The 27,968-nt window shown below is 32.6% G+C and overlaps 5 protein-coding genes and 1 non-coding gene across 6 annotated transcripts in view; 4 read left to right on the top strand and 2 right to left on the bottom strand.

The window, feature by feature from the left end:
- The window catches only part of LOC140045103 (tripartite motif-containing protein 2-like), a 28,260-nt gene extending 17,734 nt beyond the window's left edge, over positions 1-10,526 (top strand). Inside the window, exon 2 of the mRNA XM_072089856.1 lies at positions 8,677-10,526. Within this exon, the coding sequence (XP_071945957.1) occupies positions 8,678-9,634 (957 nt within the window). The 5' untranslated portion in view covers position 8,677 and the 3' untranslated portion in view covers positions 9,635-10,526. The remainder of the gene's footprint in view (positions 1-8,676) is intronic.
- LOC140044221 (intermembrane lipid transfer protein VPS13D-like) overlaps positions 1-27,968 on the bottom strand; it is a 113,825-nt gene that overhangs the window by 40,034 nt on the left and 45,823 nt on the right. The window contains exons 28-38 of the mRNA XM_072088699.1: positions 27,421-27,676; positions 26,680-26,860; positions 6,147-6,330; positions 5,109-5,311; positions 4,368-4,446; positions 4,100-4,254; positions 3,513-3,738; positions 3,156-3,386; positions 2,441-2,616; positions 1,664-1,762; positions 356-592 (exon numbers count right to left, since the gene is read on the bottom strand). Of these exons, the coding sequence (XP_071944800.1) occupies positions 356-592; positions 1,664-1,762; positions 2,441-2,616; positions 3,156-3,386; positions 3,513-3,738; positions 4,100-4,254; positions 4,368-4,446; positions 5,109-5,311; positions 6,147-6,330; positions 26,680-26,860; positions 27,421-27,676 (2,027 nt within the window). The remainder of the gene's footprint in view (positions 1-355; positions 593-1,663; positions 1,763-2,440; positions 2,617-3,155; positions 3,387-3,512; positions 3,739-4,099; positions 4,255-4,367; positions 4,447-5,108; positions 5,312-6,146; positions 6,331-26,679; positions 26,861-27,420; positions 27,677-27,968) is intronic.
- Positions 5,462-5,533, bottom strand: Trnad-auc (transfer RNA aspartic acid (anticodon AUC)). The gene has a single exon. It is a non-coding gene; the product is annotated as a tRNA-Asp (tRNA).
- Positions 11,017-12,232, top strand: LOC140043771 (tripartite motif-containing protein 2-like). Its single transcript, XM_072088246.1, has 2 exons — positions 11,017-11,053; positions 11,503-12,232. The coding sequence occupies exon 2, from the start codon at positions 11,504-11,506 to the stop codon at positions 12,107-12,109; it is 606 nt and encodes a 201-aa protein (XP_071944347.1). The 5' UTR covers positions 11,017-11,053; position 11,503; the 3' UTR covers positions 12,110-12,232.
- LOC140043770 (tripartite motif-containing protein 2-like) lies at positions 13,317-17,662 on the top strand. The gene is made up of 2 exons (XM_072088245.1): positions 13,317-14,038; positions 15,444-17,662. The coding sequence occupies exon 2, from the start codon at positions 15,445-15,447 to the stop codon at positions 17,125-17,127; it is 1,683 nt and encodes a 560-aa protein (XP_071944346.1). The 5' UTR covers positions 13,317-14,038; position 15,444; the 3' UTR covers positions 17,128-17,662.
- LOC140043335 (uncharacterized) lies at positions 20,908-26,007 on the top strand. The gene is made up of 3 exons (XM_072087835.1): positions 20,908-21,138; positions 21,507-22,504; positions 24,174-26,007. Exons 2-3 carry the CDS (start codon positions 21,508-21,510, stop codon positions 25,913-25,915), a joined length of 2,739 nt encoding a protein of 912 aa, XP_071943936.1. The 5' UTR covers positions 20,908-21,138; position 21,507; the 3' UTR covers positions 25,916-26,007.

The raw sequence follows: 27,968 nt of genomic DNA, 5'->3' as shown, positions 1-27,968 counted from the left end.
AAAATCTAAAAGTCCCTAGTGTGTCAACCTCAGCAGATTGCTACGGGGTTCATGTACTTTCTCAAGATTTACTTTCCATGACATTTCTAGCCAAAATTTGATGACCTTTCCTTGACTTTTAAAAACGTTATCATAACAAGTTGAAATAATGTGTAGTGTTAAAAAACAAAATGTGATTCTATATTTCTATTCATTTTTGTTATTGAACATTTCATAATACAATATAAACCAAATTTGTCATGAATTTCCCGGCCTGAAAAATAATTTTGAATTTGGTATTGAGAACCATACAATGATTTCCACAAAAAAGAGATCTATCACATTTGCAGCCAGTGTAACTGCAGTGCTAACTTACCTCAAGGCTTGTGGGAACATCCATGTCAAGGGTTGCATCCAATAAACCTCCACTACGTCCATGTAAGTGAGTATGGTTAGCCTTTAGTTCAACATTCACAGTGATCGGATCGATAATAGAGAGGGCGGTGTTTGTCTCAGAGCCCATCCGACAAGAGAACACTTCAAGCTCTTGTAAAGTGCACGAAAATGGATGCGACATGCTCTCTGGTTTCAGAGAGGTCACTGCACAGGCAACCTGGGAAATGTGAACATAATGTATTCTTATGATAATGAATTAGTTGAAGTATAAGAACTCACACTACTGATGCAACTAGATAGAAATAGATTCTTATTTTTAAGGCCTTGAATTATACTCAGAAATCGATACCTTTTAGGTCAGCCCAGGAATTCTGATTGGTAAATCATTCCTATATTCGCCAGAAATTAATTCAGTTGGACGTTTGAACTATTATAAGTAAAATATCAGTCTTATCTTTATCAACTATTTAAAATTACTATCAGTCGATTATTAAATCAATTTTTTGTTATTTGTTCTATTGTTTTGCCTTTAAATGGTACATTTTCTATTTTATCATTGTGTAAGAAAATAGAAATTATATCAATTTATCAAAAATAAGAAAGATATTTAACTTATACTGCAAATACCCTACTGAATAAAATTTCCAAAGAATTATAGGAAGTAACAAACGTAACCTCATTCTACTTATTGATAAAAAAAACAAGCCAACGCCTAACTTTGTCATACACCACAAACTCTAAGCAATGGTCCATAATGGCTGTGATGTACTAAATACACCGGGGTAACCCCCTACTCGTCTCGAAAGATGTACTAGGTTCTTTAAAGTGCACACGAACTAGATGTGTACACTGGACCTACGGTTTATAGTCCTTATCCGAGAAGACTTGTTCTACCACCAGAACCATGGAGTCAGTGAGCCTCAAACCCCTGCCGATGTTATGGCTACGTAATTACGGTTCCACTGTCTTAACCGCGCGACCACTCAACTCACTCATGTAATTTTACATCCACAGTCAATTAACCCTGGTGAACAACATGGGTATAATTATTAAGTGTAAACAATTTCATCTGGTTTTAGTGTAAAACTTACGTTTTTCCAAGACAGTTTGTCCAAGTCACAGCTATACTTCATCAGTTTACTATCTACAAACTTTATTTTATTGTATCCGTGTTGTTGTTTCACTGGGTTAATTGACTGTGGAAGTAGTGCATTAGCACATGTGTTATGATAATGTTCCAGACTGAGAACAAATTTTTCTAAATTTGAAACTCAATTAAATATTTTACCTTGAGTATAATAGCATCTGTATCAATGAATGATGGATCTTCCACAACCACAAACTCAGTCTCTGTAAAGTTTAGACGTAACTCAAACGTTTTTTCATTCTATAAAAAAAATAGATTCTTATTTGAAGGCTTGTACAGCAAGAATACATATTAAAGAAAAGTTTTCCCACACCACACATTGTTTTTTTGTTTGTTTCATTCGTTTACCACACACATTTTAATACAAAGACAAATAATTGAAAGATACAAGTATGTAAGTGTGTGGTAGGTCACCAAAATAAGATTGCAAAGAATCTTTAAGTCATAGCCACAAATTAATATAATTAAATACTATCACGATATATATAAAAAAAGAACCATATGCAATGTAAAAAGCAAAGACATATTAAGGCCTATGTATTAAAAACATAGCTTTTTATAGCTGATATGCGACAACTTAGCTTACCCTATATTTATTGATGACCTGAGTAAAAAATAAATAATATTTGTTTTCTCTCTATTTAATTCAAATTCCATTTTATTCATCTTCATTATTAACATATCAAAAGTTTTCTTTTTATTGGGTAAATACATTAAGTACCGGTGCTAGATGCTTTGTTCTGATGAACTGTATAGTTATGATGCTTTAGTGATGACGAGTTGCAAGGCATAATTATAATTGAAATACATTTTCAAGAGCAAGTCTGCTTTAAGGTGATTGCACCAATGTAAGCATTGAAAGTTGTGTGGAGTATTGTAGCAGTGAAATGCAGTACATATTGTCTTTAATGCACATACCTGATGCATTGGTGGCACTCTTTTAGTAGCAATACCAGATGCCACACTGATTGGTGTTGTTGATCTTTTTTGTTTTGATGATTTAGATTCAGACTTTACTTCAAATGGTCTTCCTTCAGCGGCAGAGTTTGTACCGGTTGTTACAGTAGGAGGCTGGTATAAATACCTATGTTCGGCTGAATGAGTAAATCAATTCATTATGAATAAGTTTTCAGAAAATATCAGAAGTTTCCATGATTGATAATTCATTTTGTAGTCTCTTCTTTAATCTGAAGACCCTGGGATTAATCTGAAGACCCTGGGATTAATCTGAAGACCCTGGGATTAATTTGAAGACCATGGGATTAATCTGAAGACCCCTGGATTAATCTGAAGACCCCTGGATTAATCTGAAGACCCCTGGATTAATCTGAAGACCCCTGAATTAATCTGAAGACCCAGGATTATTCTGAAGAACCCAGGATTAATCTGAAGACCCTAGGATTAACCCCTGAGTCTGGGATTGATATGAAATCTCAAGGATTTATTTTAACACTCCAAGTTATGTTTAAAAAATGTCCTAAAATGGTGACAAGGCTTAAAAAAATCTGCATTTTTCTAGAAAAATACTCCTCTTAAACTTGTTAATTGTTGAAGCATGTTAAAACATCATAAACAATCATCATTAATTAATATTGTGTCAATTCATTGTTCAAATCTTCAAAAATGTACTTACGTGGAAGTACCATCTGTGCATTATAACTAAGTAAAAAGTCCTTAGCAGCAAGCCAAATATCTAATATACACATAACCCGCATATTGTTAAGAAGCAACGTGGCACGTGTGTGGTCGGGTCGTGACGCATAGTGAAGCTCCATCTGTAAGGGATTCTGACTTGCCTGTTGGTTATGCTTTGAGGGCGTCAGAATTTCGTGAAAAACATTACCCCATGAAGATTCAGGTTTTCCTAAGAAATATGAAATAATATTCTGTAAAAATTTATTTTAATTACTTACAGATCTACATGTAAAGGTGAAAGCATTTTCATAAAGTAGGCATAATTTATGATCATAACTTTTTATTAAGAAATTACCTCTTTGTCTTGTATCGTGAGCACGTAGTGCGTGAGACACCAAATCAACCGTCTTGGATTCGTTAGAGAAACTTTCAAACGAGAATCGTGACTTGATAAAATTAATTTCTACTAATGAGCCTTCTTGTTGTTCAGCTGTACTATGCGACTCCAAGAGTTCAAGGGTCACATTCATTAGATCAATATGCATAGATAAACTTGTCCAGACTTGCCCACTTAGAACGGTCTGAAAGTAAAGTTTTAGATTTGTTGTGAGATGTGAATGTGAAGATTTTGTTGTCAAAACATGGCTTACATGTTTCTCATGTTGCCAGGCGATAATGAACTTGTGTCAAACTAGCTTTGTAGAGTAGCTGACAATACAATGTCTAGAAGGGTCTATAGTATCTATGAGTGTAACTGCTGGAATTCACCAGCAATCACATTGTGATATTTCTCTTACATAAAAGTATTTCATTTAAATCAATAAATATTAAAGAATTTCCTGTTAAAAGTGGTAATCATTTGGGATTTGTTAAACTGTAATTGTAAGGATGTTATCCTTGTAAACAGTGAATAAAGTCATTGGGCTCCAAAGTTTATTTTACCTGGTTGATAGGTGCTTGAGGGCGCTGTATTGGTTGAAATTCTTCTAAATGTTCTCCTAGGTTATGGTCCAGCATGCCTCTGATCAAATGATACTGAGACGTATCAATTGAGCAGTGGACGGATGATAGCACTCCACTGATACTGATGTCAGGCACTAAAGAAAAACAAATTAGTATTACAATAAAATAATGTGCTTGTGAAAAAAGACACTAAGATGGGAATTCTAAATCTTCTATGTATTGTATTATTGATTTAAAAGTTTCAAACCTGTTCTACTAATGTCAACATCTAGATTCCTCTCTACTTGGAGTTTTAACAGACAAGTTTGCTTCAGAAGCGGTGGACCCTATAAAAAAAAGAGTACTTAACAAATTGAGATTCAAATTAAAATGTTTAATAGTATACTGTATTAACTAAACAGGTAGCGTTTGATTTGCAATGACGAATACCTTACAGTAAATACTGTAGGCCATGTCAACTCACTTTGCGTATGCAGAGAAGTTGCAATATGCTTCCTCACTCTAGTTTTTACAGTAGTTCACCAGTTCTCACAATTTGAAATCTAGTCATTATTATTACTATTTTAAAGAAAATTGATATGACCCGATGTGTAGAAAATGTTTAGTCTCAATGTCAAAGTAAAAGATGCTTGTTGGAATACCATCCTGAGATGAGAGTGTGTCTTATTGTAATTATAGTCATAACAGTATTTTTTTGTTAATTTATACGTAATGTTACTTCTATTCTATGGACCAGAGATTCCGAAATAAAAGATTGAAGAATTGAAGAAGAAGATTGAATTGAATATTGGCCATGGTGATGCCAAGACTATTCTCAATGTTTGAATACAACACAATGGTTAAACAAATCTTATATAAGACTAAGATTTTAGAAAGAATGTTATTTAAAATACACTATTTTTGATTGTTGAATTTGCTTGACTGTTCTATTCAACTCATAAAAATATTCTACCCATTCAACTTTATAAATTAATTTTTATTTCTTTACCTTTCTTGAGACAACAATAGACGGAAAGATCATAGCTGTCTCATCTCTGGCGTCAAAGTCTGCATGATCAATGCAGTTTCCAAGAAACAGATCCATATCTTCAAGGCTAAGATTCATGCAATCCAGAAGACAGATGTGACTTAATGGATCCGACTCCTGTTGAGAGAGTCTGGAAGACTGTCGTGACAAGGAACTGGATAATCCTATTGTTAGAGAAATAAAATATATATATATATATATATAAACACAATAGGCAAAGAACATTAATTCTAAACCGCCCGGTGATATACTGAAATTTAATTAATTAATTTGAAACGATAAAGATGAGGAAATCTGTGAGAATGAGAAAAAGTCGCCCCAACCGAGACTCGAACTCGGACCGCCTGCTTGATATGCAGATGTCCTAACCATTAGACCACTGGGGCTTTCATGGTATTGTTCGAACTCGATTGGATAGCGACTCTTTAACATTCTCGGCGTGGTACGGCGGAACAGCACTAGTCCTCAGTTGTATGCACGCGCACCAGAGATCAAATTGATACGCCCTCATATATATATATATATATATTGCACAGTATCAAGTAAATAGAATTGTCACAAAAACAGACTCAGATTTGAGAGATTCCAATAATTGCCTGCATTTTCATTAATAGATGAAATTGCAAATTACAGTACATAGTCTGGTTATACTACAAAATCTCATCTCATTGCATGCTCAGTTTTGCTTTACCACCTTGTTTGCACTGGACTGGTAAATTCAACCAAGGTAACTTTACCCTAGGCAATCTGTAAATTTGACCATTGTTCACGCTTAGATAATTTATCAGGGTTAATTTTACGATTGACATTGAAGCCTATGAAATTTGGGTGTTTACACAAGTTTGGTTAAACCCTGTTTCCACAGGAACTTTATCTGTTAATTGTTAACGGTTATTTAACGGTTAATTTACGGACACAGAATGAAGTTATAATGAAAGTATTAACAAATTTAAGAATTTTATGCAGTAACCCTGGTTGATCTAAACACAAGATTCTTACCGGCACTCTTCACTGATATTGTGCCTGGGTCCCCAGCAAATAGGAACTGGTTCTTAAGAGTAATACGACCAAGATTGGCAACTAGTGTCTCCTTTGACTTGGAACTCAGAGGAATGAGAATGACTGGTGAACCTGCTGAGATGTCCATCAGAAGTCTACCATTACGAGCTGGATCCTCTTTGACCTGCAGAAAAATATATGTATTCTCACAATTATTTGACCTCCATCCACACTCATGTTTCTCTTAATCTAATTCATAATTAATCTATGTTTTATTAGAATGTACAACTGTATTTGATGTGTGTGGAACATTTAATACAACAAACAAACAGACAAATATTCTTTTCTACTTTATAATTTATTCACATTTCTCATTCATCATTTATAAGTATTTTTAAAGAGTTCACAATTTGGTTTTGACAAGACTCTTTTAAATAAAACGTAAAAAGATTTCACACAAAAACAGAAAAAAATAAATGTAATAAAGAAATGTCATATATACAATTTAGAGTTGTTTATTAGCATAAAACAATAAGAATAGTAATTTGGAAAACACACAAAAACAAGAACAATGCATAATGCAGTAACCAAAATGAGTAGTATTGGTTTATGATTTATGGTGTAAACATTGGTTTACCTTGCAGTACAAATGAGGTAATAAAACTGTATAATAAATGTTCTTAAAAAGTCTTAATTACTAATTTTATATCACCTCCTTAACTTTTACATTATTTTCTCTTTCATAATAAGCATTAAGGTATTTTTGACACACACATGTTCCCCTTGTTTATACCTACAGTATTTTCCTCTCTATCGTATCCTAAATAATCTAATACTAATAATCTCATTATTTGCACTGGAACTATAACAGCGCCACTGCCAAAACTTCAAATGAGAGTTTTTAAAGGTAAATTCTATTAGGTTTGAGTAGTATTTAAAGATGTATTGTCCCCCAAAATTATGAAAAATATAGATTTTTAAAATCGGACTTTGAATAGGCCATTTTGCAGTTTTAATGAAGTTGTCCACTTGAAGAAAAAAACGGGGGAAAAAAATTATTTCATCTATAAAAAGACAAAATAAACAGTTAAATTACCCAAAAACTCATTGTCTTCCAGACAATTTGACCATTGTTTGCTTTAAATTACATTTTTCACAGTTAAATAAATTTTTTTCAGACCCAATTTTGTGAGAATGAATAACTATTATGTGACATTAAAATAAGATATTCAACAAAAAAATAAAAAAAAAAATTTTTTTTAGAGGGACAATTAAGGCAATTTGTGAAAAATCTCCCGAGTTTTTACAGGAGGCGCTGTGAATTAAAATCCTGAAATAAAAATGCTTTTGTTTTTTTTTTAGTTTTCTGCACATATGTATACCCTGGAATTCAAATAACCAATCGCAGTACTTTCGCTAAAATTTAGCGTGTAAAAGTGTACATTGTTACTCTCTCAAAATATATGATAGTGTTAAAAGTTTGTGAAAACACTTAACATATCTCAGAAGATTAAATTTGTATAAAAAAGTTGTTTGTTTAAAAGCCAAGAATTGGTTTCCATTCTGTAATTGATAAATCATGTCCTTCCTATTGGATACTACACATGTTGAAAAAAAAAACTGTTTTAAATTTAGTCATGTTCTGCATGACTGGTTTTGAAATCTTATTAAAGTATGCAGCTCTGGTCATGTGATAAAAGGAAGTTACAAAGTGGAAAAACCAACTTTATTCAATTTCTGAGAAAGATCAGTTTACATTTTTAAAAGTAACTTTTGAGCAGCAAAGTATAAGGTATTTAGCATAAATAATTGCAATTATAAATTGCTTTTATTTATTCAATATTTAATTTGGTTTTTTACATTTATATTAGTTTAACTGATTTAGAAATTGTCTCAGATACAAACATTTCAGGATGAAACACCCTCTTACTGCAGAAAAGTATCATTAATTATTGAACACCAGCATATGAAGTAAATAGTTTCATTGAAATAGAAAAATAACAAAAACAAACAGATACTTTTAAAATATATTGTCAGGGGCGGATTTACCCCTTTTGTAATATATATTATGCACCGCGCGCGTTTACATACGATTTTATCAACGATTTTACAGGAAAAGGGGGTACAAATCAACATTAAAAATCGTTAAAATCTTCAATTTTTTTTAAAAGTTCAACCGAGTTCAACTTCAACGTTACGATTGGTAAAACTGACTGACCAATCAAATAGGTCATAAATTACGTCATCATAGTTTGTGAAAAAATATGTACGCGCTGACAATTTTTGATTTTTTACAATGCTACGATGTTTTTTGTACTCTTTTAAAGTTTGATATTTCAAAATAACAAAGATTGTTTACAAAGATAATTAACATTAACAATTTTTCATTCAAAGATCAGATGGTATCCGTTGGTTTTATTGTGACCTTGTCAGATCTTACTGTACCTATACTCCTAGTATTTGAATCTTAATTATCATGTCAAAGTTTATAGGATGTATCAAAATAATTTGTTATTCATTATTATTGCAGGATGGCTAGCAAAGATTTAATAGAATATATTGATGAGAGATTACTAGAATGTTCCATCTGCAAAGGAAGGCTAGAAGATCCAAAATCACTAAGCTGCCATCATAGTTTCTGTCTAAAGTGTTTAAAGAAATGGGTTGACACCAATGGAAAGCTAACATGCCCCACTTGTCGCAAGATTGATTCTTTTCCGATTGGAGGGCTTCAAAAACTCCCACCAAACACACTTCTTAAAAACCTTTTAGAAACTATCAAACAACATGAAAAGAAGGATGATAATGAATGCACTGCCCTGAGTCTTTCCACATGTCCTTCTCATTCTCAACCATTACAAATGTATTGCACAAAATGTAAAGTACCAATATGCATAGAATGTACTGAAATGGAACATGAAGCAGGGAATGGAAAACATGAACTCATTAATATTGTAACAGCATTTAAAATGTTTAAGGAAACTTCAGAAGAATTGAAGAAAAGCGCCAATGAATCCATACAAAAAATGGAAAATGTACTGAAAGTAGTTTCAGAGAATACTAACAAATTAGAAGAAAGTATAAAGACAAGTCTCAATGTTATTGATAACACAGTTCAAGAAATGGTACAAACAATCAAGAAAAAAAGAGATGAAATGACAAAAAAAGTTATAGAAATTTATACAAATGAAAGGGAAGGTTATAATTCACCAATTAGACAAATTCACGAAATCAAGGATAAATTAACTACAAATGTTGATTCCTTAAATGAGTTATTAAACAGCGAACCATCAACTGCTATGAAATCAAGCGTATTAACTACATTGAGAGATCAAATTAATAAAGCTAAAGAAATCAAGCAAAACGACAGTGTGAGACAAGTTAACTTCATCAGAAACAAACATCTAACTGAAATTGACATTGGAAATGTTACAATCACACCACTTGCTAATCAAAATAAATGGTCCTTTTGGAATAGCAAAGTGTGATCACTGAACAAATTCATGCGGTATTAATATGGTTGCATGCATGTTCATATTCGACATTAATTCTCGTAAGCAGTTAATGAAGATAGAAAACTATAAAAAAAAAACAAAAAACACAAGTCAATACACTGATGATGCCCTCAACTGGTGGCAAAGTAGCAGATTTAGGAATTGATCAAGTATTATTTAAGATAAGGACAATTAAGAATCTGAAAAGGTTTATAAATATACGATGAAGATAGTACTTTGAAGTTACCACATGTAGTTTTAGTAGATAAGTATGATATTGATAATATCATCATTGCAAGTTGTAAAAAAAATGATAAAATGTCTGAATAAAAACTGTTTAGTGATATTAGATTGAGTACTTTTACGTTCTATGAGTAGTTTAATTTTTAATTTAAAAACGGTAAGTAAAAAAGTTGTATGATGATGTCATGTTCAGGAACAAATAAAGTAAGTAACCAAAAATGAGTAAAAATCAGCATAAAAGCTCTACTATCCACTCCCATATACCGTAAATATTCTAATATTAACCCTAGGTTACTATTATTTGCTTGTGTTTTTTAGGGTGTTTTATTTATTAGAGTAGGAGTTAAGATTAGAAGAGTGGGCTACTATTACTAAGCACTTGGCTCCATGGAAATAGTAACCCACTGATCCTCCCTCAGTTTTGTGCATCACTAATTCATAGAAATAATATAGCACAAGTGCATTTTGCTGATTTAACTTATTTACTTACTGAGGCCAAGAAAGGTCTTTACAAAATGTGACAGGATTAGTAAAATATGCTTGTATGTAAAAACAATAAAACATGATAGGAGAATAAATGTAACACGTTTTCACAAGTTGTAAAGTATATGTATTTATTTAAAGGCATGAGTTGTTTCTTGTAATTGATGTACTTTCTGTTGGCTGGTATTGAACAAAAACACTTTCTGAAAGACTCACTTTGAAATCATCACAACTAGTTTATAAACATTAAAGCATGCAGCACTGGTCATGTGATAAAAGGAAGTTACAAAGTGGAAAAACCAACTTTATTTAATTTCTTAAAAAGATCAGTTTACATTTCTAAAAGTAACTTTTGAGCTGCAAAGTATAAGGTATTTAGCATAAATAATTGCATTGCTTTTAGTTTATTCAATATTTATTTTGTTTATTTATATTTATTTTAGTTTAACTGATTTAGAAATTGTCTCAGATACAAACATTTCAGGATGAAACACCCTCTTACTGCTGAAAAGTATCATTAATTATTGAACACCAGCATATGAAGCAAATAGTTTCATAAAATGGAGAAATAATAAAATAGATACAGTACTTTCAAAATATATTGCTTACAAAGATAATTAATGTTAAATATTTTTCTTTCAAAGATCAGATGTCATTTCTAACAACATGTGAGGTTCAAAGTATAAGGTAAAATGAAATTAATGTTTATTTATTTACTTTAATTATAACTAGTAGATCAGAAATAATATTTTGAATGAAATTTAGGTCTAGTGTATGAACCATTTAAGATTACAAAACTATAGTGGTGAAAATATAATAATTAGTCTACAGTGTTCATTAATTTAGAAGAAACATTGAATCAAACATTAAAGCTACGGAACCTTTGACATAGTTGTCTGGAAAAAAGTATTGAAATTAAAAATAAATAATTTCATTGAAGAGCACTAACATAATTTATACTACATAAGTGTGACATTGTAGTTTATCAAAGCAGTATTTCAACGTTGCTGGACATTTTTTTGTTGCTTTTCACATCAAGCATGTGGGTCTCCATGTGGTACATTTGTCAGGCAAATCCTTGCACCACCACTCTTTCTAGGATGCATGTAATAATGTGTTACTCATTACTATTGCAGGATGGCTAGCAAAGATTTAAGTCTACTTGGCAATATAGATGAGAAAGTTCTAGAATGTTCTATCTGTAATGGAAGGCTGGAAGACCCAAAACTACTTAGCTGCCATCACAGTTTCTGTCTGAAGTGTTTGGAAAAATGGGTTGACACCAACAATGGGAAGCCAACATGCCCCACTTGTCGCAAGATTGATTCTGTTCCGGTTGGAGGGCTTCAAAAACTCCCACCAAATACACTTCTTAAAAACCTTTTAGAAACCATCAAACAACATGAAAAGAAGGATGATAATGAATGCACTGCCCTGAGTCTTTCCACATGTCCTTCTCATTCTCAACCATTACAAATGTATTGCACAAAATGTAAAGTACCAATATGCATAGAATGTACTGAAATGAAACATGAAGCAGGGAATGGAAAACATGAACTCATTAACATTGTAACAGCATTTAAAATGTTTAAGGAAACTTCAGAAGAATTGAAGAAAAGCGCCAATGAATCCATACAAAAAATGGAAAATGTACTGAAAGTAGTATTAAGAGAAGTCTCGCAGATATTGATAACACAGTTCAAGAAATGGTACAAACAATCCAGAAAAAAGGAGATGAAATGAAGAAAAAAGTAGAAGAAATCTATAAAAATGAAAAGAAAGGTTATGCAGTACAAATTAGAAAAATTCATGATATCAAGGTTGAATTAATTACAAATGTGGTTTTCTTAAATGAGTTATTAAACAGCGAACCATCAACTGCTATGAAATCAAGCAAGATTGTATTAACTACATTGAGAGATCAAATTAATAAATCTAAAGAAATCAAGCAAAAGGACAGTGTGAGACAAGTTAACTTCATCAGAAACAAACATCTAATTGAAAAAAACATTGGAAATGTTACAATCACACCGCTAATATATGGTCCTTTTGGAATAGCAAAGTGTTGTATTCGCTTAGTTCTGGCATAAATACAATTGATACAAACAATAAGGAGACTTGGAAGTAATAATCAGGGCCGTAGCCAGGATCTGTCTAGACACTAAGTATTTTGGTCACTGCTCCATCAACTCACTCCCCCCCCCCCCCCCCCCGGTGGGGGAAGCAAATTTTTTTAACCCCTAGTTGGCCGGAAATGGTAAATAAAATTCATGATAAATGGCACCTCTAATTGGCCGGAAAAGACACTCTCATGCAGCATGCTACCAATGAGCAAAACGATCATACTTTTTTTCCTCCACTTCACACATGGTCTGTGCGGAATCGCCGATTGTTTGGTCATTCACTCGTTATTTTTTTATAATAATACAATACAGATGATCGTAAATCCTGCATTCAAGTATGTGAACAAATTCATGGGGTATTAATATGGTTGTATGCATGTTCATATTCGACATTAATTCTATAATTAAAATAAGCAGTTGATTAAGATAGAAAACTAAAAAAAAAACAAAAAAAAAACAAGTTGATAAACTGGTGACGCCCTTTTGGCGGCACATTAGAAGATTTAGGAATTGATTAAGTGTTATTTTATGATAATAAGGACAAGAATCTGAAAAGGTTTATAAATAGACGATGAACATTGCTGTAAAGTTTAGTAGATAAGTATGATATTGATAATACTGTATCATCATTGCAAGTTGTAAAAAAATGATAAGTGAATAAAATGTCTGAATAAAAACTCTGTAGTGATAAAGATTGATTAATTTTACATTCTATAACAAAGTTTGTGTGATTTTTAAAAACTGTAAGTAAACAAGGACATAACATGGCTGCAGACGTGTGCTCAAATTTGAGTTAGTGTTTACCAACCAAACGACCAACCGACATAGTGAGATGTAGAGTCGCGTTTGACGCGACTAAAAAGTTGTATGATAAATTTGGGTATACCCTGGACCAAATAAATTAACAATAAAAAATGAGTGAAAATCATAAAGCATAAAAGCTCTAATTGTAACTTGCTATCCACTCCCATATACCGTAAAGCTTCTAATATTAACCCTGGGTTACAATTCTTTGATTGTGTTTGAGTTATTATTGAGTAGCGTTTAACATTAGAACAGTTTAATATTACTAAGCACTTGGAAATAGTAACCCAAGCCACCCAATTTTGTGCATCACAAATTCATAGAAATAATACAGAACAAGTAAAGCACATTTTGTTGATTTAACTTATTATTTTACTCATAACATTATTTAGCGATTATGAAAGGCCATGGACATTTTTAAAAAACTTGACAGAATTAGTGAAACATGATTGTAAAAATAGAACATGACAGGAGAATACATGTAACACGTTTTCACATAAGATGTAAAGTATGTATTTATTTAAAGGCATGAGTTGTTTCTTGTAATTGAAGTACTGTCTGTTGGCTGGTATTGAACAAAAACACTTTTTGAATGACTCACTTTGAAATCGTCACAACTAGCTTATAAACATTAAAGCCTGCTGTTCTGGTAGGAAGTCACAAAGTGGAAAAACCAACTTCATTTAATAATGTTTAGAAAAGATCAGTTTTAACTTCATTTAACATTTGAGGTGCGAAGTATAAGGTAACATGAAATTAATGTTCATTTAATTTAATTATAGTAGATCAGAAAATAGATTTAGAAATGTACAGAGGTCTAAGCAGCATTTCAATGTTGCTGGACATTTTTTTGGCTTTTCACATCAAGCATGTGGGCCTCCATGTATTATAGTCTAGGATATTTTTGCTATACTTGATAAAATTTGGATATGTTGTAGAATAGACATCACTGAATCCAAAAAGTATTTTCTCCATTTTTTTCATACGCAAGGGTGGTTGGCAGCCATTTCAAAATGGCCGCCATTTTGGACAAAATTGTTAAAAATATTGTAAGTTTATGACATTAAAAGATCTTATCGAGATAGAAATTCAATCATAAAAGTAACAAATGTTCAAATAATATTTCACATCATTTTTGTAACAATGTTGTTAAAAATGGCGGCTATTTTAAAATTGAAAAAAAATGGAGTAAATACCGTGTTTTGGATTCAGTGATGTCTATTCTACAACATACCAAATATATGTAAATAAAAGTAAGCAAAAAATATTTTGATTTATGTGGCCATTTTAGATAAAAAGGTGGCCATATTGGATAAAATGGCAACCATTTTGGGCATAATGGCGGCCATTTTGGCTTGTTCAATTCCAAAAATGATGTGCAATATTATTTGAACATTTATTGTTACTTTTATGATTGAATTTCTATCTCGACAAGATCTTTTAATGTCATAAACTTACAATATTTTAAACAATTTTGTCCAAAATGGCGGCCAATTTGAAATTGCTGCCAACCCCCCTTGCGTATGAAAAAAATGGAGAAAATACTTTTTGGATTCAGTGATGTCTATTCTACAACATATTTTACCAAATATAGAAAAATGCAACTTATCAAATGGCTACATTTCATACTGGACTATAATACATTTGTCAGCATCAGCACAGATCCTGAAGGGACAGGGGGACATTTCCCCCACATATTTTTTAGAGAGAGATTGTTCCCCCTCATTTTTTAAAAATCATTAAATTGTTTAAAATTAAATAGAAAGTATTAAGACTTCTATGATACGTCATGCGTGTAATTAAAGAAAATCCAGTATCTAAGAAGAATAGATTGTGCGTGAATATAACCAGTGGCGCATCAGGACTAGTGCCTAAAAAGTGCATAAATCAAAATAATTGTATTCTTCCGGGCGGAATTTGTATGTGCTCAGAAATCGATTGAAACCACCTATAAATTACTCAACGAGCTGGGCTTCCAGGGGGCGAAGCCTCCGACCCTTGGCGGCCCTCTAGCCTAATGTACAGTACTTCATTTTGATATGTCCCCGTACTATTAAAAACGGATCTGCGCCGTTGTTTTTAGGGCAAATCTTGCCACCACCACTCTTTCTAGGATGCATGTAACAATGTGTTACTTATTACTATTGCAGGATGGCTAGCAAAGATTTAAGTCTACTTGGCAATATAGATGAGAAAGTTCTAGAATGTTCTATCTGTAATGGAAGGCTGGAAGACCCAAAACTACTTAGCTGCCATCATAGTTTCTGTCTGAAGTGTTTGGAAAAATGGGTTGACATCAACAATGGGAAGCTAACATGCCCTAATTGTCGCAAGATCAATTCCATTCCCGTTGGAGGTCTTCAAAAACTTTCACCAAATACACTCCTTAACAACCTCTTAGAAATCATGGAACAACATGAAATAGATGAGAATGAATTCACTGCTGTGCTGTGCCTTTCTCACACTCAACCATTACAAATGTATTTTCACAAATGTAAAGAACCAGTATGCATAGTATGTACTCAAACAAAGTGTACATCATGGTTTGAAGTACATGAACAAACTGACATTGTAACAGCATTTAAAATGTTTAAGGAATCATCAGAAGAATTGAAGAAAGCTGCCAATGAATCCATACACAAAATGGAAAATGTACTGAAAGTAGTTACAGAGAACACTAACAAACTAGAAGAAACTAAAAAGAGAAGTCTTGCAGATATTGATAACACAGTTCAAGAAATGGTACAAACAATCCACCAAAAAGGAGATGAAATGAAGAAAGAAGTTGAAAACATCTATAAAAATGAAAAGGAAGGTTATGATGCACAAATAGAAAAAATGCTAAAAATAAATTCTGAATTAAATACAAATTTTACTTTTTTAAATCACTTATTAAAGAGTGAACGATTAACTGTTATGAAATCAGGTGAGATTGTATTAAAGAAACTACGGGATCAAATCGATAAGTTTAAAGAAATCGAAGAAAACGACAGTACGAGACAAATTAACTTTATTGGGAACAAACGTCTAACTGATATACTGAAAGGAAATAACATAGGAAATGTTACAACCACACCACTTGTTATCAGAATAGACAGATATCCTCAAGGAATAGCAAAGTTCGATGACTACATACTGGTTTCATTTGGCACAAATGCAATTCACGAGTACAGACAATCAGGAGAATATGTAAGCAAGATTACACTGCCAGAAGGTGTGAAAGTTGAAAGAATGTACAAAATGAAAAATGACCACATAGCATTCTGTGATGATGGTCATTCTTGCATTCAAGTATGTGATATGAATGGTCATATGATAAAATCCATTGGTAAAGGTGTATTGGAAAATCCATTTGGTATTCACATAGATGAGTCGGCTAATGTTATATATGTAACAGATTTTAACTTTGCATGTGTGTTTGTGTTTGACATTAGCAGTGGTAAGTTGTTGAAGAGGATAGAAGACCAGAATAAACTAACTAGTCAATACCTTAATGTTACACTTACAAGAACTGGAAACTTACTTATAACCGACTTAGGAAATGATCAATTATTATTATATGATGATAGGAACAGGAAATTGAAAGTGATTATTGATAAAGGCGATGAAGATGGTAAGGTGAGGTTTCCACATGAAGTTTTAGTTGATCAGGATGATAACATCATCATTGCAAGTATTGGGAAACTACAACTATTTGGTAGAGATGGACATTTTATCAAAAGAATTGATCAGGGAGATTTTTCAGACTGGTCATTTATCATTCCATATGACTCATGTTTTGCTGCTATAAAAATTGTTGATGACAACTTAATATTTTATTATTTGCATTATTAGTTGCGCAAATAATTGATTATGCTGTAGCCAAAGCGAGTAATTCTAAAGATTTATTGATAAACATTAATGAACAAATAAATCATTTTTGGTTAAACATATACTCTCTGGAACTGCTCACCGTCTTTATAAAGAACACTTTTTTCCATCAAAGTCGTACATATTGTTATAATAGATTGTAAAACCAATGACTTATTAGAGAGGTTTCGCAACCTTACGAATACGATAACGAAAATGGATACGTCACACATTTGTGAAACTTTTGAGCTGATCCCTATTTCATATTCGTAAAGCGTATTCGTGTTGACGAATATCACCAGACATATTCTTAACTACAAAACGAGTATAGTTTTTGATATTTTGCACATTTTGCATTTGAATCAGGAATGATTTATGACTATAATATAATTATAGAGTTATCTAGATATATAAATTTACTTAAGGGCAAAATTCGGTAAATCGTGCCTTACTTCTAGAATTTTTACTCGATGGTATATAAAGTTGGTTCGTACTTTCGGTACTGATTTTAACCACCTGATGTAACCCTGTTTACTAATTAAATTAAGTTAGATAATTAGTTATTGACGATTAAAACGAATTTAGGTTCAACGATTTTCCCCAAATAGGGGTGTTTTCCGATCGTGGTATACACTGTCTAATGGATGTCCATCTTGAAAAATACCCGCCACAAAAATGCGAGGAGACTTTGCATTTTCCTATCTCCTCCTACGATAATTGTTTTTAATAGCTGAAAACCGGTTGAACAGCAAGAGTACAGCATCATAATGTTGAAGACAGGCCGATTTTCTTTAAAAAATACTATTTTGATAGATTTAATATACGATTATACAAATGTATTGATTTGCGATGAATGGAACATCCCAATCTCTCAGTCTGCCAGAGTTTGGTTTAATAATAATATAATAATAATAATACCAGATTTATATAGCGCCCTTTTCATGAGTAATCATGCTCAAAGGCGCTTTACAAGCATTGTTACCCCAGTATTTTTTGGGATCAAACACGTATGGAAACATACTCCCATAATGCAGCCGGTAACCAGCGCAGTTGTGTCTAGATCTAACTGGGTACCCATTTATACACCTGGGTGGAGAGAGGCAACGTAAGTAAAGTATCTTGCCTACGGATACAAGCAATGCGGCGAGAGTTGGATTCGAACCTAGGTCTGACGATCGGTAGTCCAACGTCCAACACACTGCGCCACACGCCACACACGTAGGTAAATTTATGAGCCCTTGATTTAACACATACGGTAGGTAAATATATGGGCCCTTTGAGAATAAACTTGCAATACTTTGACAATACTGTAAATACCTATTAACTATTTTTGGTCCTCATTTGAATCGAACATTTCTTACTGTAAATGTTCGTACTGTTAGATGTAATATAAAAATATATACAAATAAACTTTATTACTGAGATTGTGGTTAGGCTTCACTGTATACTGACAGTTCCCTCTCAACCTTTGTATTAATTATTAATTAATAATTACCAATAATATAAACGTCGTAGTGGTGTATCGTGACATGTACTTTAATATTTCAATCGATTATGACAGTGACAGTTTTAACAAAGTATTAAATCGCAAATGTTTTACTGTATTTAGAGGTATATTATTTATAGGCCTATAAAACATGAACAAAATATTTCCTTACTGAGTGGATAAAGAATATTTAAAAATTGTTCCTCTTTGTACCTATCCGCTTTCCCATCCCTCAAACCTAATGTTACATACAAAACACAAATTGGGTTTCTTTAAATGAGTCCAAATCAAAAATTTGGACTCATTTTGTGATAAGTTTCTCCTTCGGAAGTAATTCCCAGGGTGCTAATTTTAGTTGACTACATAAATCATTGTGTCTATTTATTCGTTTCTGTAAACGACAATGTATTATATAATACTGTAGTACATTTGAAATCGCCAGTTATGTTACGCTGAAATTACTACTGTGTATTCAAGAACCATCTGTGGGCACGACCTAGATGGTACGCGAGCGAAGAGAGCGTACCATCTAGTTGAAAGTAATTTACTAAAATGCCAGGTCAATTTTGATAAATAGCAGTCCTCACTCGCTTTGATGTTATGCTAGGAGGCCTAGTCAGCCAAGCAACACGTACCTGCGCTTCGCTCATATTTACCATATTTTGGATGGCGCCCTCAATATTTCGTTGCCATGAGAAACATATTTTTACTGGCTTACGAAAACGAATACGTGTGCGTGATGTATCTGTTTTCGTTATCGTATTCGTAAGATTGCGAAACCTCTCTAATAAGTCATTGGTTTTACAATCTATTGTTACTTATAAAGATAGATAATAACTATAGGAGAGAACACCTGGATTATTTTTATATCTGGACCATAACAATTTTTCTCTGTATATACAGAATAATTTGTATAAATACATTTGTTATTGTATTTCAATGTTGAATCATCTTTTTATAAATGTTTATATCTAGTCTGCAGTGCATAAACCAACAAAAATAAGACTTTCTGATTGGTGTACAAATTAGACCAATACAGATGAATTGATTGAATTTATACCATATATTTGCAAACATAATGCATATTGTCTCCCATCAACAATGCAGTGCAAGTTTTACAGAACTAGAATAACCTTTGTAAGCTTGTTATAAAAGAGTCATAGAAGCTAGAGCTACAGTATTAATTATCTATTTATATCAAGAGGGAAGAGGGTTTGTTGTACACATTTTTCCTACTGCATCTATACACTAAAAAATGACCGCAATTGCACTAGATTTATATGAAGTTTCAACATTTTCAGGATCCAATTATCAGCCAAAATAGGGCCAAAATGCCCACTTTTTCACACCTTGAATATTTGTCCACGTAACCATACATGAGGAATCACAATTACTGCAATTTTACTAGGAAACTATTACCCCCTCCCCCTCCCCCTCGCCGAGTCGGGAGGTTGTTGGGGATGGGAAATTGTTGCTAGGGCGGGGGGTGGTGGACTATTATATTTTTTTATTATATTTTATTATACTATTTTATTTTTTTTAGTATTACAATCACCCCCAGGAAAGAGTTGAAAAATGACCGAAATTGTAACTGGCAACTATAATTGAAAAATGCCACTGAGAGGTTGTGGGCTGGGAGTGATGGATCAAGCGTATTAAGTAGTTACCGGCGTTTTGGTCTAATGAAGTATAAACATGACCAGAATTGTCCTGGGAACATCCACTACTTTTGAACCATCCTGCAGAGGGATAAGAGTCGGTGGATCGTGACTGGGACAAGGTACTGGGGTATCAAGCTGACCAGAACTATCTTGGAAAGGTTTTCACCTACAATTCTATCATCAGTTCAACTATGAGCTTCTGACTAACTCTTGCCCTACCTTAATTGCTATTAAAAAAAAAGATCAGAATTGGACTGGAAATATTTTAAACTACATCTGAAAACTGCAACTGAGGAGTTATGTTTACAGAGTAGTGGGATACGAATATAACTGAAATTGGATAGGGAAAGGTTTTAAAAGTTATTTAAAAAAAAGGTGTGGGTTGTGATTGAGGTGGAGTCTGAGGCAAGGTTTGGGGGTGGGGTTAGGGGATGTTGGTGAATATAGGGAGACAGTGGTGTCTAGGGTAATGCATTATGAAAATGATCAGAATTTTACTGGAAGGTTTTAAACTACATTTGAAACCCAGCCTTAGGTAGCTACAGTATACTATGATATAGTGATATTTAATAGTAAAAGCATAAAAGCCAATTGGTTTGCCATCCTGTAATTATAGTCATGTGCTTCCTGTTGGCTACAGTACAAGTTGAAAAATCAATTGTCTAAAACTGTAGTGTTTTAAGTTTAACATGTTCTGCATGACTAATTTGGAAATCGTCACACGTTTACAGACATTGAAGAATGCTTTGTTCATGTGATAAAGTGAATAAGAATAAAGTGGCAAATCAACTTTTTTTCATTTCTAAAAAAGATCCGTTTTAAAGTAACTTTTGAGCTGCAAAGTACAAGGTATTTAATATAAATAATTGTATTAAATTGCTATTAAATATATATCATATTATTTATTAATTAATTAGGTTTACTATAGGAATGTTTTAAGAACTTGATTGAAGCATTTAATCGTTATTAATTAATTATTTAACACCAACATTTGAGTTGCAAAGTACTCTTGACAATTAAGGGAAAAGATCAAGAAGAAAGGAATATTGAAAGATCAAATGGAATCAAGAATAAATGATATGATATATGTCGGTTCTACATAAATTACGTAAACAATTTTCAGATCTTAGCAATTCTTGGTATATTGTGGTAATGTCAATTATGTCAAATTTGGTAGATTAAGGTATAAAATAACTTGTCACCCATTACTATTGCAGAATGGCTAGCAAAGATTTAAGTCTACTTGGAAATATAGATGAGAAAGTACTAGAATGTTCTATCTGTAATGAAAGGCTGGAAGACCCAAAATCACTTAACTGCCATCATAGTTTCTGTCTAAAGTGTTTAGAGAAATGGGTGAATACCAACAATGGAGAGCTTACATGCCCTACTTGTCGTGAGTCCCATACCATTCCTGTTGGTGGGCTTCAAAAACTTGCGCCAAATACACTTATCAACAATCTTATAGAAATCATCCAACGACATGAAAGTACATATTGTAACAAGCTCTTTGACATGATTGATGAACTTGAAACAAATCCTGCATTAAGTAGTGATGATGAATGCATGGACCTGTCATGTCCTTCTTATACTGAACCATTGGAAATGTATTGCACAAAATGTAAAGTACCCATACACAAAAACAATATTCAAATGAAATGTATAATGTCATGGGATGATGGAAAACATGAATTAATTACCATTGGAAATGCATTTCAAATATTTAAGGAATCGTCAGAAGAATTGACGAAAGCTGCCAATGAATCCATACAAAAAATGGAAAATGTACTGAAAGTAGTTGCAGAGAACGTTAGCAAACTAGAAGAAAATGTTAGGAAAAGTCTTGCAGATATTGATAACACAGTTCAACAAATGGTACAAACAATCCAGCAAAAAGGAGATGAAATGAAGAAAAGGGTTGAAGAAATCTACAAAAATGAAAAGGAATGTTATGAGGTACAAATAGAAAAAATGCTAAAAAACAATTCTGAGTTAAACAAAAACTTGAATTTCTTAAATGAGTTATTAAAGAGTGAACCATCAAATGCTATGAAATCGAGTGAATTTGTATTAAAGTCACTACAGGGTAAAATCGATACGTTCAAAGAAATTGAAGACAGTGATAGTAGGAGACAAATTAACTTTATCAGGAACAAACTTCTACCTAATATACTGAAAAAAAGTAACATAGGAGAAATTACACCAATTTATATCTGTTAGTGAAGTGGTATTTATTTGTGTGGTGTTGTCTCCGAGCATCATGAATCCTCAGGTGTATTACACAGACTGTACGAAATACTGTAGCATTCTTTGAATAATAATAATAATAACGGTAATTAGATGCATTCAAGTATGTGATTGAATGGTTATGTGATCAAATTTATTGGTAAAGGTGTGTTGATAAATCCATCAGGTATTCACATAGCCGGCAGGGACGAATGTTATATATGTACCAGAGTTTGACATTCAATCACAGTAAACCTGCTTCAAATTAGCATAGAGAGAGAGAAAGAGAGTTGAAACAAACTGTTACTTTTCTGAATTTCCACAGTGTTCGTAACAAATATGTGTGAAAATAATAAATATTTATCTAAAATTGTTGTAATAATAGTACAGAAATAGATACATGACTACTCTCTCTCCTCCTAAACCACTGGGTTGATAATCTCATCATTTGCACTGTAAGAGATTAATCATGTTCACATCAGCATAACTTTCCAAATAGTAACAACTTCTAAAAAGTTGTAACCAGGTTTGAGCAGTTTAAACATTTCTGTAGAAAATGTTGATGTTTTTACAGGACTTTTGTAAATTGAAATCTTGATAAAAAAACACACCAGCATTAATATTTAGTTGTTTCATACGCATGTTTTACTCTTTCTTAAGTTAAACTGAAACAAAGTACATATTTGAAACAATTTGTTGCATGTTTGTAAATCAATAAAATATTTCAGAACATAAAAAAATAATTTGTCATAGTACAGTATGTTTTTATTTTATTTTATTTTATTTTATTTCATTTCATTTCATTATTTTATTTTATTTCATACTACTGTTGTAACATAGTAGTGTGAAAAATGAATTAGTTCAAAAGCATGAGAAATTTGTTTCGCATCCTGTATGAATAATTATTCTTCCTATGTATGTGTATAAAAAAATGGTTTGAACTGTTTTAAGTTAGTCATGTTATGCTTGACCAATTTTGAAAGCGTCACAGCTATTTTACAGGCATTTGTAAACGGCTCTGATCATGTGATGAAAGGAAGTTCCAAAGTGGAAAAACCAACTTTATTTAATTTCTAGAAAATATCGGTTTTCGATTTTAAAAGTAACTTTTGAGCTGCAAAGTAAAAGGTATTTAACAAAAATAATTGAAAATAAATAGCTTTTAGGTAATATAATTTTATTTGATTAGTTATATTTAGTTATCTGTTATTTAATTGATAGGTCTATGCCTACTAAATAAACAGTAGTTATATTTAGTTATTGGTTATTTAATTGATAGGTCTATGCCTACTAAATAAACAGTAGTTATATTTAGTTGGTTATTTAATTGATAGGTCTATATGCCTACTAAATAAACAGTTTAAGGTGACAAAATTGAAGCACCAATTAGTGCTGACAATTACCATTTTTATTAATTAACACCATCATTTGGACTGCCCATTATTCATGCATTTTAATGGAACGATAAAAACAAAAAATATAGTTACGAAACTACGAGAGAGAAATTCTAAATATTGATTGTCTTTTTATTTTTTGTAATAAAGGACAAATAATATGGTATGTCGGTTCTACATACATACCATGTAAATTATTGCCAGATCTTAGGCACGCACATTCTTGGTATATTGAGGGAATCTCAATTATGTAAAATCTGGTAGATGAAGATGTATCATACAAATATGTTATGTATTACTGTTGCAGGATGGCTAGCAAAGACATAAGTCTACTTGGAGAGATCGATGAAAAAGTACTAGAATGTTCTATCTGTAGTGGAAGGCTAGAAGATCCAAAATCACTAAGCTGCCATCATAGTTTCTGTCTAAAGTGTTTAGATGAATGGGTTCAAACCAATCATGGCAAGCTAACATGCCCTACTTGTCGCAAGTCGTATCCCATCCCAGAAGGAGGTCCTCAAAAACTTGCACCAAATACACTTCTTAACAACCTCTTAGAAACTGTCAAACAACATGAAATAAATGATAAAAATGAATGCACTGCCTTGCTGTGTCCTTTTCATACTCAACCATTACAAATGTATTGCACCAAATGTAAAGAACCAGTATGCATAGAATGCACTGAAGCTAAACATGCAGCAGAAGACGGAAAACATGAATTAGTTAACATCGTAACAGCCTTCAAAATGTTTAAGGAATCATCAGAAGAATTGAAGACAGCTGCCAATGAATCCATACACAAAATGGAAAATGTACTGAAAGTAGTTACAGAGAACGTTAGCAAACTAGAAAATAGTAAAAGGACAAGTCTTGCAGTAATTGATAACACAGTTCAAGAAATGGTACAAACAATCCACCAAAAAGGAGATGAAATGAAGAAAAAAGTTGAAGAAATCTACAAAAATGAAATGGAAGGTTATGATGTACAAATGGAAAAAATAGAAAAAATCAATTCTGAATTAAATACAAACTTGAATTTCTTACACAAATTATTAAACAGTGAACCATCAAATGCTATGAAATCAAGCAAGATTGTATTAAACACACTAAAGGATCAAACTAATAAATCTGAAGAAATCAAGAGAAACGACAGTAAGAGGCAAATTAACTTTGTCAGAAACAAACATCTAACTGATATACTGAAAGAAAGTAACATAGGAAACATTACACCACTTGCTATCAGACTAGAGGAAAATCCTTGTGGAATAGCAAAATGTGATGATGACTGCTTGCTGGTTTCATTTGGCACAAATGAAATTCACAAGTACCAACAATCAGGAGAATATCTGAACAAGATTAGACTACCAAGAGGTGTTGAAGTTAAAAGACTGTACACAATGAAGAATGATCACATAGCATTCTGTGATAATGGTAATAATAATAAATGTATTCAAATATGTGATATGAATGGTCATGTGATCAAATTCATTGGTAAGGGTGTATTGGAAAATCCATGGGGTATTCACATAGATGAGTCAGCTAATGTTATATATGTAACAGATTTGGTTAACATCGCATGTGTGTTTGTGTTTGACATTAGTAGTGGTAAAATGTTGGAGAAGATTAAAAACCAAAATAAACCAACTAGTCAATATCTTGATGTTACACTGACAAGAACTGGCAACGTACTTGTAGCCGATTTAGGAAATGATCAAGTGTTATTTTATGACAACATGAACAAGAAACTGAAAATGTTCATAAATAAAGGAGATGAAGATGGTAATGTGAGGTTACCACATGAAATTGTAGTTGATAGGTATGGTAACATCATCATTTCAAGTTGTGGGAAACTACAACTATTCAGTAGTGATGGATATTTTATCAAAAGAATTGATCAGGGGAAAAATGAAATTGAGTTTCCCAATCAATTATGTATTATTTCATATAACCCATGCATGGTTGCTATAGCAACTTCTTTTTGCAAAATACTAATATTGAATGTTTAAAGGAGCACAAAAACAACTTTTCTCCTATATATGACCATCGATGATGCGATAGCCAACCAGTAACTTGAATGTAATGTGATACTTTGGTTAAATTTTAGGTGTAAACATTGATGTAAAATTCAAACAAATGTAAAATTCAAAAACTGTAAAATTCTAATTCTAGTTAAAAAAAGAAAGAAATAAATTGTATGAATTATTGTACAAATATGTGGTGATGGTTGGAGTGTTTTATTTTTTCTTATAAAAGTAAAGAAAGTTTTTTGGTTACATTTATGACACGATAGGATTCATACACTTTTGGTAGACCACTGCCAACACATAGATGATTGATAGATCATGAGTTAGGAAGCATTTGCGACGACCGACGGCCTAATGTCAGATCAATTAATGCATTATCAGTCGTGAAACGTGAAACCACTAAAACTGTGTCAAGGTGGGGAGCGAGTAATCACTCAACCTTCACAACTAGGTCTTAAAAGAATGGTATCAATAGTACTGTATTAAATACCACAGTAAGTTTAAAGATGTCATTTGTATTATCCAAAACTATTGAGTTGGTGTTAACCATTTGAACTCCAATTTTAAACCTATACTCCAAATTTGAAAGTACTGACAGTACTGCAAATTACATAAATGTTGGTAGTCTATGAGTGAGATACCTACCTGTATAGACGCTATATATGCCATTACAAATTGACACCCATTGAACAAAAGAAGATGCAGAAAAACAAAAGCTTCAGAATGGCTAAGTCTAAAGCACTTACTTGTTGACCATCAGATGCTGCCCTCATACGGCCCAGCATGTCTTGTAGAGTATTGAAGTGTTGTGCAAATGCAAGCAGTTCCATTTGGAAGCGGTGTGTGTGTATGTAACACACGGAAGACATGCGTAGATTAATACTGATATCAAATTGTCTCTGCAGATCAGGATCAGGCTTCCCATACCTAGAATAAAATACAATTTTAAAAATGTTAACCATCAGTAATGTGTTGCCAAATGTTTTATAAACATGTTTTTAGAACGATGGGGTAATAATAAGGAATATTAAACTAGCATGCGAGAGGTATAGGTTTGAGACCTGTCGGTGCCATAGTTCTTGTCCTTATGCAAGACTCTAATGTCATCTTTTGGATGAGACACAAATCTGTTGGAGTGTACATACTTTCCATGCACAATAAGGAACTTGGTACATAGAGTAGGGGATTGACTACCAGTGTGAATATTGTGGTCCTGTACACTGGGTCCACTGGAATTGTAGTGTTTGGTCAGCTCCTTGACCCCGTCACTGACCAAACGCCACAATTCCATCTTTCGGCCTGATGATACAACCTGGATAGGTCGTGAAACGTCACTGTTTACTAAACAAGTAAGTCCAGTGAACTAGATTGATATCTTTCCAAAATTATAAATAAAGGCGTCTATTGTCTTCTACATTGTGAGAGAATTGTGAACTTTCTATTCTAAAATACTTTTCTACATAAATAAAAAAACACCCAATATTTACTTAAAGATCTTGAATCCTAGTGCCTCATCCCCTCTGGTAACAAATTTCTCTGGATATGTATGACCAGTAGGTGTTAAATCCAATAGCATCATGCTGCCAAGACTGCCCTCTATGGCCACATTGCCCTGAACGAGCGACAGATGCGTCGTTATACCAGAAACATTGGCCTTTGCTAGCTCATACGATGGTTTATTTAGCAATAAAGATAGTGACTGGATACGAATATTGATTTCTGTGTTTGCTTCTTCATTGCTCACTAAATAAAAACAACATTATTGATCATTGATTGATAGAAACACAGATACAGTAGATGGTGAACAACAATGTAAACAGCAGTACACATTTTAGACATTCTAAAGTACTATATGGCGACCACAAAGCAATGCCAAATGGCAGGGACTCTTCAAAATGGTATCGAACCCCAAAAATATATATATTTTTTTTTTTCAAATACATACAGTCTAGTATTTATATTGTGATTGGCAATAAAATGAATAATTTCTTGGTAAAAGTGTTGGAGAATTAGTCTAGTTGTTTTGTCCAAGATA

The sequence above is a fragment of the Antedon mediterranea genome, chromosome 3, assembly GCF_964355755.1.
Source record: "Antedon mediterranea chromosome 3, ecAntMedi1.1, whole genome shotgun sequence".
Lineage (NCBI taxonomy): Eukaryota > Metazoa > Echinodermata > Crinoidea > Comatulida > Antedonidae > Antedon > Antedon mediterranea.
Note: the sequence above shows the minus strand (reverse complement) of the source record. Positions and strands in the feature narration are given on the sequence as shown.

What these genes read in the sequence shown, in the direction of transcription:
- LOC140043771 (XM_072088246.1), top strand. Translation starts at nt 11,504, where the DNA reads ATGGCTAGCAAAGATTTAAGTCTACTTGGCAATATAGATGAGAAAGTT.
- LOC140043770 (XM_072088245.1), top strand. Translation starts at nt 15,445, where the DNA reads ATGGCTAGCAAAGATTTAAGTCTACTTGGCAATATAGATGAGAAAGTT.
- LOC140043335 (XM_072087835.1), top strand. Translation starts at nt 21,508, where the DNA reads ATGGCTAGCAAAGATTTAAGTCTACTTGGAAATATAGATGAGAAAGTA. An exon ending in AATTACACCAATTTATATCT is followed by an intron (nt 22,505 to 24,173) that starts GTTAGTGAAGTG and finishes AAAATCTGGTAG; the next exon opens with ATGAAGATGTATCATACAAA.